The sequence below is a fragment of the Myripristis murdjan genome, chromosome 1 (genome assembly GCF_902150065.1).
Source record: "Myripristis murdjan chromosome 1, fMyrMur1.1, whole genome shotgun sequence".
Lineage (NCBI taxonomy): Eukaryota > Metazoa > Chordata > Actinopteri > Holocentriformes > Holocentridae > Myripristis > Myripristis murdjan.
Window position 1 is genome coordinate 39,966 of NC_043980.1, and position 12,167 is coordinate 52,132.

The 12,167-nt window shown below is 41.8% G+C and overlaps 1 protein-coding gene across 1 annotated transcript; it reads left to right on the forward strand.

Annotated features, from left to right (window-relative positions):
• The first annotated feature begins 4,887 nt into the window (after positions 1-4,887).
• On the forward strand, positions 4,888-11,778 carry LOC115354889 (trace amine-associated receptor 1-like). Its single transcript, XM_030045439.1, has 3 exons — positions 4,888-5,082; positions 10,804-11,092; positions 11,165-11,778. Exons 1-3 carry the CDS (start codon positions 4,888-4,890, stop codon positions 11,776-11,778), a joined length of 1,098 nt encoding a protein of 365 aa, XP_029901299.1.
• Positions 11,779-12,167: the final 389 nt, after the last annotated feature.

Sequence of the window (12,167 nt, forward strand, 5' to 3'; positions counted from 1 at the left end):
AACAATCCACAATGCTAATCATTAGCATTATGCTAATCTCATTTAGCCCCCAAAACAACACAGTGCAGCTGTTGTGTGTTTCTCATGACCGGACAGGATCAGTGTTTTAAACTGATTAAATATTATTTACCATTTATGCCTCAGAGAAAGGCACTAACCCTAACCCTATGCCTCAGAACAAGGCACTAACCCTAACCCTATGCCTCAGAGCAAGGCACTAACCCTAACCCTAAGACTTTCAACAGCTGGAGGTTTGATCAAAAATATATCAAAAATTCCACAGGTATGTTTTCTCTCTCAGCCGTTAGTTCATCAACTCAGCTGATAGTGACTGAGCTTTTTAATGTCACCATGGTTACAGATGTTTATTAATGTCGCCATGGTTATGGCTGAGCTTTTTAATGTCGCCATGGTTACGGCTGAGGTTTTTAATGTCACTATGGTTACAGATGTACTTATTAATGTCGCCATGGTTACGGCTGAGCTTTTTAATGTCGCCATGGTTACGGCTGTGCTTTTTAATGTCACTATGGTTACAGATGTACTTCTTAATGTCGCCATGGTTACGGCTGAGCTTTTTAATGTCGCCATGGTTACGGCTGTGCTTTTTAATGTTGCCATGGTTACAGCTGTGCTTTTTAATGTCACCGTGGTTACAGTTGAGCTTTTTAATGTTGCCATGGTTACAGCTGAGTAGCAGACGACTTTAGAAAGGGATTAAACTTGAGCAGAACTTTGTGCACATTACACGGTTTTAAACACGCCTGCCGGCTAATCAGCAGAGAGTATTCGCCCAGACCGTGGCTGATTGTCAGCAGGAGGTCAAGGTCTCTCACACCTCCCCTATCTCCAGTTTGGGTAGGTGAGTTTTGGATAGAAACATACACACACACACACACAAACACACACACACACACCAGGGGTTAAAGTGTCTCTGGGCTGTGGGAGGAAACCCTCGCAGACACGACAGAACCTGACCGGCCGGCCAGCACAAGCTGCTTCACTTAACCCTATAAAGCCTGAACTATGAAAGAATTGGCAGAAAATTCAAATTTTTTGAAACTGAACCCTTTATTTAGTCCTATAATGAAATATATATATAAAAAAATTCAAAAAATGTTATTACACGACCTTTCTGGTGTATGATATATGATATGTACTTGAAGTGCCAATGATATGGTCCAGGGTGAACAGGGGAAGTGTTCAAAGGTATACAACAGGATTTTGGTCAAGTATTGATTAAACTGAAAACGAAAAACGGAATTGAAAATGTGTATCATATATGATACGAATGGCTTTATAGGGTTAAAAAAACTGTTTCACGTGATAGAACACAAACACAATAGAAAAGCCACACAGCTGGCGTGCAGGCTCTGCCAGCGACATGTTTCCCTCACTGTGGTTTGTAAAAGACATTTAGAAACATGCACAGGTTTAGTTTCTGAGGTCGCTCCACACCCAGGGTGCATCTGAGGACAGAGCAGATTTACCTGGGGACATTTAAAAGAATCCAGTCTACAGATCCAGTAGATCTGGTGCTATAGTTGCTGGTATGAAGGGCTGCAGGTGTCAGCAGGTAGTTCACCTGACAAGAGCAACATGTGTGATTCACAGAGAGGACCGTCCTGAAGATTCATGTAAAATGTAGTAATACACACACACACGCAAACTCTGACACACTGACACACATGCACACACACACACTGACACACACACACACACACACACACACACACACACACACACACACTAATGTAAAAGCAAACACACCCATTTGTGGGTTTGCTTTGTTTTTGTTGGCACACAAATGGTACCAACAGTCTTGTTTGACACAATGAGGGTTTCAAAATGGTTTCTCACCTGCGGCATTTAAACTGCACATTATGTGTGTGTATGTGTGTCAGTGTGTGTGTGTGTGTGTGTGTGTGTGTGTGAGTGTGAGAAATGCACATGAACACACAAACCCACTGTAATTAAGTGTAATTTTGTGTTTACATGTGACCTTATAATGTCTTTCACCCCATGTGAGGTGAGTGTGTGTGTGTGTGTGTGTGTGTGTGTGTGTGTGTGTGTGTGTGTGAGGTCTCTCCCTGGCATGTTGGGCATGTTGATGGATGTTTCACTGCCAGGAGACAAACAGAGAAGCTGTTTGTGTTGTTCTCTGGAAATAACAGCAAAGAATCAGGAAGTGGCTCCTGTGGTTTGTATCATGAGAACCATCTGGGTCAGCATGTTCCTTTTCTCTTCTTTCAAATACCGCAGCTTGGCCACGCCCCTTTTGCTTCTGATGCTGAAGCCAAAAACAGCCTTCAGACTCTCTGGCTGTCCTCTGGCGTCGGTGTCCGTGGTCACGTTTAGCCAACAGGGTTAGGGTTAGGGTTAGGCGCTCGGTTAAAGTTACGGCAAAGTGGGATTTGGACACGACAACAGAAACTGGACTGGGTCACTGGGTCACACCGGAACGGTCTCCATGGTAACGGGAATCGAACCCTGACCGCCTCCCACTGCAGACTCTGTCGCTTGTTATACTGTGACATCATCACACCGAAGGACGCCTCTGGTTTCTAACGGGCGTCTGCGGCGTCAGCGTCGGGCATGGAAGGGGGCGTGGCCGAGCTGCGGGGCTGAGGAACTCGACCAAAATGTTTATCGCAGCAAAAACTAATCGTCCAACACATGATGCAACTTGATGCATCAACAACAGAAATGTAAAATCTAATAATTAATGGATCAGATTTTATCGATGCAAAGACGCAAAAACAGATGCATTTTGATTTCATCCCCAAACTGTATTTGTTCACAGCTGCTCTGCCGACGGGCTTGCATCACGCTGACCGTTCATTTACGAATCGGCTCATCATCCCCTAATGTGTCATGTTCAGATCACACATCCATACTTTACACGTTTGGATACCTGTGTGTGTGTGTGTGAGTTAGATAAGATAGATAATTTTTTTTTATTTCGGTTCATCCTCCATTACCACATACAGGCAGTACAGAAAATATACAGCTAATTGGGACCGAAAAGGTGTAGGCAGAGGCCGTAGCTTATGTGTGTGTGCTTGTTGTGCATTGATGCAAAAACAAACCTTTTTAAAAGAGTTTGAAGAGTTTTGCAAGAATTGTTTGCTCTTGAAAGAGACAGAGAAAGTTTTGCTGGTTTGGTGTGTGGAGTTTTGAAGAAAAAAAAATGACAGTTTCAAAGCAATCAGAAAAAAAACTAATATAATTCATGATTTTAGTAGGAATGATCATTTTACATCACAATTTTCATTTTCACTGAAAAAGCTGTTAAAATGATGATTTTTTTTCTGGGCTCTGCACCAAAGAAACCTGTTTTCTTATATTTGGAAAATTGTCATAAATTTAGTTATAATAATGTTTTGTCCCAATTTACTTTTATCAAAAAGCTGTAGCTCCTGTGATTTGGATATTACAGTTGTACATATTTTGATTAATTGCGTCAGTTCATGTTCAACCTGTACAACATGATGCAATAAGAAACTCCCCTCTCCCCTTTAAAATAAAACATGCAAAGGTTCAGGTGACTCAGGTGTATTTACGAGTGTCCATGTTGGCAGCTGCTCCTCTCCTGCAGTGACGGACAGCAGCTCAGACTCAGACATATATCTGATGTCCTGAGCTAACCCCGGCCAGCTCCGCCTCTCAGCTGGTGGCTGGTTTTTCTGGGTTTTTTTTCAGAGTGATTTTCCTCTCAGGTAAACATGACTCACAGTGAACTGAAATATACCGACTCAAATACATCTGAAGTAATACAACTCTGAAAAAAACTATTTTACAGTACATGTTATTATGTGTGTTGTTCAGCCAACAAAAACTGTTTTAAATTGTAGTGAAATACTTTAGTAAAATCTTGAAAAACAACTCACAGCTGCTTCACTACATGAGGTTTTTTTTTTTAAGTCCTTCCACTTTGATCAGACAAATGGAAAATACACCAAACCAAAAAAAAAAAGATTTTTTTTTTTTTTTTTTTTTTTCCACATGATCAGAATCAGAATCAGAGATACTTTATTGATCCACAAAGGGGAACTGGGTCAGTTGCAGTCACTCAAATTCTCAACAAAGAATGAATTTGTAGGAAATAGAAAGAAATATGAAATATAAAAATATGTGTGTACATTTAAAAAAAAAAAAAAAATGTAAAAATGTCCATTATGTATAAGTTGTCCTCAGGACCACCCGCTATCCCATTTGGGCATTTACAAGAGCACGCCCAGGCGACTTCAATGCGCGTCCACTTGGACACATGTGGACGTGCACATGCGACTCCACCTCCCCAATTAACTCGCCTATAAAAAGCCACCTTGCTTTAGCCTCAGTTGAACCCCTGAGAAAATGGCAGAGATAGTACTAAATCGTACTAAAACTAAATGACTTTCCTCTCTCCATCACGGGTTTCGGTTTGCGGATTTAGGATAGTGCAGCCTGCTCTTAAAGGCAATGGCACCTGGCACACTGATTGGTTTAACTGGCATAATGCCCAAACCACACCTATGCATAATATAGCAGGTAGCGCAGGTGTTTTACGGATAACGGCAGGTGCGCAAGATAGCAACCTTTGCGGGGGAACACCACTTACTCAATGCTAAATCCCCAAATAATGGGTTTAGGGACTCTGGCGCAAGACAGGGCCCCATGTCTCCACAGGGCACAGTCAAATAACTCAACAGTTTAAGCAGTGTACAATCAATCAGACTTTATTTATATGCACTTTTCATACAAATATGTAACACAAAGTGTTCCCCCCACCACACACACACACACAGAGACCAAAAAATCTCTCTGACTCCACGTCCAGAGAGTCAGGCTCCGCCCCCACAGCAGATCAGGTAGTTGATTGTCAGCCTGCTGTCCCAGGACGCCATGTCCAACAGGAGTGCTGGCCGTCACACTCAGAGAACGTCCTCAGCATCGTCCAGCAGGAAGGACCTCGGCCTCCTCAGACAGCAGATCTGGCTGTGGTCCGTCTCACGGAGGGCTTCAGTTCTGAGCCCAGTCCAGATCGTTGTCCCAGTCCAGATCGTTACCCAGGTCCAGTTTGTCGTCCCGGTCCACTTGGTCCTGACCAGTTGAGCCTCCTGTGGTCAGATGGTCGGTCCAGTTGGTCCTGACCAGTTGAGCCTCCTGTGGTCAGATGGTCGGTCCAGTTGGTCCTGACCAGTTGAGCCTCCTGTGGTCAGAGGGTCAGTGCAGCTCCATCAAACATCAAAAGTCAAGCTGTTGATTTCTAGAAGAAGGGGCTAAAGAATGGAGTTTTGATTGTGTTACCAGGATACATATGGTAGGCTACATATGTAGACCTTGTTAAGATTATTGATATGCAAATACTATGTACCGCTGCTGACCTGAGGGAACTGTTTTGTGTGTGTATTGTTGGTTAGTTATTTCATTTATTTTATTTTACATATGTATTTAGAACATGTAATGTATTGTAATGATGTACTGGCATTGACACGTTGTAAAGATTATGGTAGGACCCCAGGAAGAATAGCTGTGGTTTGCCACAGCTAATGGGGATCCAGATAAATCAATCAATCAATCCATCAGTGTGAAACAACAACCTGATGCTGAGCAGGTTGTTGAGCAACCACTGATCCACTTTCTGGATTTGTTTTGTCTCGTCTTCCCGGTCAGAGTGAACAAACGTCCTCGCTCCACGACCACGGCAGATAGACAGACAGACAGATAGATAGATAGATAGATAGATAGATAGATAGATAGATTGATTACTTTATTAATCCCTGAGGGGAAATTTAAAATGTCATAGCAGCAATACATGGCACAAACATGGCACAAGGACAACAAACATAAAAATCACAAAAAATACCTAAGATACATAAATATATATATACACACACACTCCCACCCTCATCGTTGCTAGTACAAGTGTAGGGTGCAGAGTGCATTATGAGAGTGAGGCATTGTGGGTAGGAAAGATCTTTTGTAGCATTCCCTTGAGCAGCAGGGTAGTTAAGTCTGAATCTGTTGCTGAATGAGCTCTTGAGTTTGTCCACTGTTTTATGAAGGGGATGGGTGGTATTCTCCTTGATCTTGAGGAATTTTGTTTGAATTCTGTCCTCAGTCTCCTCCTCAAGAGGGTTAGGGTTAGGATTAGGGTTAGACTGGGCCTTCTTCATCAGTTTGTTCAGCCTGTTGGCATCTTTTTCCTTAATACCTGCCACCCAGCACACCACAGCAAAGAGAAGAATGACCACAAACACAAACATCTGACACCTTCAGGGAACCCAGAGGGAGAACTGAAGAGAACATGTGCTTTATCAAACTCACATTGACAGCTTTTATTCAATTTATTACAGCACAGGCTCATTACTTTAGGAATGATGCATGACTGATGTTTTTCAAATTACATTTTTGAACACTCTCACATACTTCCTGCAGTACTCCAACGTAACCCTAGGGGGACGCGGACCCTCATTTGAGTACCACTGATTTACATGACCACTAGAGGGCACTTACCTTTAAAATATGAGTTTTGGTTATAATAAACTGCTGTCCAAAGGACCTAACAATCATTTTTTGACTGTCTCCATATTTTGTTTTTAGTTTTTGATGGAAAAAAACAGATCTGGCTTCGGTACCAAGACGTTTTATGGGATAAATAAAAAAAATGTTTTTTTGCCCTCCATCCTGTGTCCTTGCTTCTGCTGCTTGGTCCATCACATCTGTCCAATAATCTGTATCTGTATGATAAGAATAATGATCATCATCTGTATAATCTGTCCTCTTCAGTTCAGAAAGCTGTGTCAGCCTTATATTTTATGTCAATCTGCATCTCCCATCACTGCTTTATGAATAACTTTGTAAACCCTTGTTGGTGCTTTTGAAATGATTCATCTTTAATCAGCCCCCGTCTCATCCCATTCAGAGAAGATTTAGAAATGATCTGAACCATGATGTTGATGAACTGTACTCTCCTATTTAGGAATTTAGGAAGTTATTGAAGCTTTTTTTCCAAATCAAACGTGTACAGTATTTCACCGAAAACTACCTTGCAGTCATTATGTTGTCTGTTCATTTTGTTGTCAGCCTTTTTCTCTGCAGGGTTGTTTATGTTCACACCTCACTGACAGGTCACTAGTTAGTTTGTGTAGTAACGAGCTCCCAGGTGACATTAATGAGCTCCCAGTTCTTTCAGGTGTGATCAGTCAGCCAATGGGAGCTGGGATCCATCGTCATCCTAAACAAACCATCATTCACGCCTCTAATTGATGTTTACGTTATTACATCAGACAGCAAACCAAGTTCAAAATGTAAAACTTAATGTCCTGTCCTCTTGTGCTAAACACTTTGTTTTAGAAACACTCACGAGGCTCATCGCTCCAGTCCAGCTGGGTCAGACATCTTCTTTGTTTCCTTGCCGAAAGCCTGCAGGACGGAGGGCGTGTGGCAACGGCGCCATGGCTCAACTATTTTGTGGACACTCAACTGAAAGGTGGTCTTTTAAAAGAATGGGTTTTGGACTGGAAAGAAATGAACCCATTTCATATAAATAAATCCCTTCCCTTGTATTTTATTGTCTCTTTTGGTTATTTTAGAACTCTGCTCGTCCTGATTTTAAATGAGCCTGTTTTGAGTCCTAGGCTCTCTCTTAGGTGGCGTTGTCCGTTGTTTTTAGGTTTTGTCATTTTTAAGTTATTTAGGTTTAGTTTTATAGTTGTTTTTAGGCCTTTCCCGGCCAGCCGGGTTATGTCATCTGGATTCATTCTGTCTCAATGAAAGTCGTAGTGATGGTGCTGCAGCAACACCACAAGAGACAAAGAAATGAATTTGCAGAGGTTTTTCAAGGTTTTCATGGCCTGAAGATTCAGACCTCAGATCAGATCTGATGCTAAAATATGGTTCATATGGATCACACACAATCAGTATTCAGTTTGTCCCCATAACATTGAGAGTTGTAAAGTTTTTATGAACTTTACTGAGCGGCGGTGGGACATCGCCTTCAGTCCCTGAAGGTTTTTGTTTGTGTGGCGCAGAGGGACGAGTACAGCTTTAAAGAGGCGTCCACCAGGCAGCCCGGGTCCTGCTGGGCAGCCTGAGGTGAGTGTGATCCCTAACTCAAATTATTATTGCTGTTGTTGTTATTGTTATTATTATTTTTGTTTTAATATTAATTCTCCGGTGGCCTGTTGTCTGTGGTTGTATCAGTTTGTTGTTCATTTGGTTCAGTTAGGGTTTATTGTACAATCACATTTTGTCAGTGAATTTAAAACTTTACCTGTTTCACCTGTTTTCACCTGATATCTCTGCGCTTTGATGCTTTGCTGTTCATCAGTTTGGTTTCACATGACAACATTTCAAATCAATGTTTAAATTATTATTTAAATTATAATGTTTAATCAGGAGCCAGTCATTTTGTTTAATTTTGAAGGAGCAGTAATAACATCATGCATCAGTATAAATGTGACCAGCAGGAAATCTGTGTTTCTAAACTAAAATCCTGCAAAAATTACTCAAGAGACACCCATCTTTGTAAATATTATAAAATTATTATTTTATAAAACCGTTATTAGGATTTCTGTGTGGCAGGGTTTGAGGTATAGCTAATCATGTATATTTATGTATCAGGTGAACTTGCTGAGGCACAGTGGCGTGCACAGGGGGGGCTGCCCTCTGCTGCTGCCCTCCTGGTTGAAAATAATGCGTTAAAGTGCCCTTTTTTTTTGTTTCAAAAGGCACCAGATTGATGGATTTAAATGTACAATTTTCAAAAATTTTCTCCCGGGGAAGCATTCCCCCCGACCCCCCTAGGGAGAGTGCCTTTTTTTCATTTTCGCCCCTGCCCTTCAAAAATCCTGTGCACGCCACTGCCGAGGCACACCTGGTGCAGGTGAGCAGCAAAACACTGGGAAAAGTGAATGATGTTGAAATTCCACATGAATGCACTTGAATAAAAACAGTCAAGTGTAAGCAGAGGATGTGATGAAAAGGCTTTTAATAAACATATCCAAGTGAAAATTATATCAATACTTAAAATCACCATGTTTATTACATAAATTAAACACCAGTGGCTGAACAGGCAGAGAGCCATTGGTGTGTGACCAACAAAACTCCTGAAAATGTTATGAACCTTCATCTCATTTAGCTGGGAAAAAAAAAAAAAATGAAATGAAATGACTTGACATTTTCCCAAGATACCTGCCACTTTGAGGTGATGATGTCACAGGTCAAAAAGACAAGATAAATAATAGCTTTCTTCAGCTCTTACAATGCTTCTATTGGCAGCTTACAACTGTGTATTTTGGTGAAAAAATAAACTTAAACAGCAACAAAATTAAAACTTCTTCCTCCATGGCTCTAGCAGGCATCTGTGTGCTGTGCTATCTCGGGTGACTAGCAGTGTAGCAATAAAAGAGGTTGTACCGCATTGCAGTGCCTTAATACAGGTTCCACCTGTAATTAGAACCTCTTAGAACCATGTTTTTAATTCTATTTATACTTCTAACAGAAATATAATATTGTCGGCGTTATTTATTATTCTATTTTACTCAAAAACATCAAATTAATTTTTAACCTTTTGACATGTTATCAACTTTATTATTCAACAATTATTTTCCTGAATAACTGCCTCTAACAGCAGCAGCAACCATCATCATCATCACCATCATATGGAATTGTAAACAAATCTCTGATGAGTTTAGGTTAACTGTTTAAGTGCACCAAAGGGTTAAAGGATAAGAATTTAAAATCCAGTTATTTTTAACAGCTAATTTGACTGAAGAAGCAGTCAGAGGTGATAAGCAGAAGTTATAATAAGTCATTTCATTAAATGCTGCGTCTGACCTGCTAATTCAAGATTCAAGATTCAAGCTAATTCAAGTTTCTTTTTTAGAAATAAGTCTTGTTTTTCCCTACAAGTTAGGAAACAACTGATTTTGACCACTTTTATTCCTTACTTGATTATGGTGACTTGCTTTTTATGAACACACCTGACACTTATTTGAAAAAACTGGACACTGTATATTACTGTGCCTTACGTTTTATTACGGGTTGTGGCAATCTTGTCCACCACTGCACTTTGTATGCAACGGCAAACTGTCCATCTTTATCTGCCCGAAGACTTTCTCGATGGATGGTTTTTGTATATAAATCTCTTCTTGGCTTGGCTCCCACCTATTTGTGTTCTTATATGTGTAGAGACTCCAGTCATTACAGCCTACGCTCACAGGATGTCCTCCGCATGCTGGTTCCTAGAGCCAAAACAGATTTTGGTAAAAAAGCCTTCAGATATGCTGCTCCCTGGTCATGGAATGACATACAGAAGGATCTGAGGCTACCTGAACTGATCACTTTGGGGGAATTTCAGGCCATCTTAAAGGATCGGGAAACCAGTTCTCTTGGGCAATGTACTTGTTTTTCAAATTGATTTAGTGCTGAAATGTTTTACATTACTTTGACCTGTCATGTGTTCTTGTGCTTATGTTGTAAGCATTTTGTGTTACTGGCTACAGTGTGTGACTGCTGTTATTTTGTTGTTGTTGTATGTATTGTTGTAACACTGTTTATGCTGCCTTCGTGGCCAGGTCACTCTTGAAAAAGAGATTTTAATCTCAATGAGTCTTTTTACCTGGTTAAATAAAGGATATTGATTGATTGATTGAAGATGTTGTTGTTTTGAGGCTGTTTGTTATTTATGGCTGGTTTGTTGGTGTCTTCATGCTTTGACTAATGTGAAGGGTTTTATTTCGTACTGTGCTGGTGTGCCAGTCAGTTAGGTTGATAATAAAGTTATGAGTCTTACTCTCCTCTTCCTCCTCACAGATGGAGCCAGTTTTCTGCTTGGAGTCCAGGAACACTTCCTGTCTGAAGACCGTCTACCCGCTGCCCGTCCGCGTCTGTCTGTACGCTGTCCTCGGCGCCGCCGTGCTCGTGACGGTGTGCGGAAACATCCTGGTCATTGTCTCCATCGCTTACTTCAAGCAGCTCCACACTCCGACCAACTTCCTGCTGCTGTCTCTCGCCGCGTCCGACTTCCTGCTGGGGCTGCTGGTCATGCTGCCCAGCGTGATTCGCAGTGTGGAGACGTGCTGGTACTTTGGAGAACTGTTCTGTAAAATCTACATCAGCACTGACGTCTTGTTGTGCACGGCCTCGATTCTCAACCTTTCCTTCATATCGATCGACAGATATTACGCCATCTGCCAGCCTCTGATGTACGGCAGGAAAATAACAGCAACCTCTGTTCTGATCATGATTCTGGTCAGCTGGAGCGTTTCGGCTGCAGTCGGCTTCGGTATGATATTCCTCCAGCTCAACATTTTGGGAATCGAGGACTTCTACTACAACGCTGTTGCATGTGAAGGAGGGTGTGTTCTGTTTCAGAGCCAAGCAGCCAGCACTGTCTCATCGGTTCTCTCTTTTTATATCCCGGGAGTTGTGATGCTCGGCGTTTACCTGAAGATCTTCCTGGTGGCGTGGAGACAAGCTCGCTGCCAGCAGAGGAGGAGTTCTGACAGGTCACAGACAAAAGCCACCAAGACTCTGGCTGTCATCATGGGGACATTCCTTTCTTTCTGGACTCCTTTTTTTATCTGTAATGTTGTTGATCCCTTCATCGGATACTCTATTCCACCGCTGCTGTTTGAGACTCTGGTGTGGATTGGCTACTTGAATTCAACCGTGAACCCTCTGGTGTACGCTTTCTTCTACGGCTGGTTCAGAAAGGCGTTTCGAGCCATCGTTTCAGGCAGCATCTTTACATCTGACATTTCAGAGATAAAACTGTTTACAGAATAAACAGAATGGTCCAGGGGTCCGTTTCCCAAAGTAGGTTTAGTGAAAACTCTGAGTCTGTTAACCCAGAAATGAAGTAAATTGAGTTTTCCGTTTCACAAAGGGAGGTAACTCAAAGCAGAGAAAGAGAGGTAACTCTAGCCTGTTTCACAGAGGGAGGTAAGTCAAAGCAGAGAAAGAGGGGTAACTCTAGCCTGTTTCACAGAGGGAGGTAACTTAAGCTCTCGGTCAGTTACCGCAGTAACAGAGTCCATGAAACTAACCTGGTCGGGACCAGGTTTTTCTCATGAAACCTCGAGTTTCTCTCTGTGTCCGCCCTCTTTCAGCCACACACCGTATTTAACTTCCTCATTCATTCAGTCAGCAGGCCAGTTTTGGCATGGCATATTAGT

Coding starts and splice junctions, on each gene's coding strand:
- LOC115354889 (XM_030045439.1), top strand. CDS start 4,888: ATGTCCAACAGGAGTGCTGGCCGTCACACTCAGAGAACGTCCTCAGCA. Junction 5,083..10,803: donor TTGTCGTCCCGGTCCACTTG/GTCCTGACCAGT, acceptor TCCTCCTCACAG/ATGGAGCCAGTTTTCTGCTT. Junction 11,093..11,164: donor GTACTTTGGAGAACTGTTCT/GTAAAATCTACA, acceptor TCATATCGATCG/ACAGATATTACGCCATCTGC.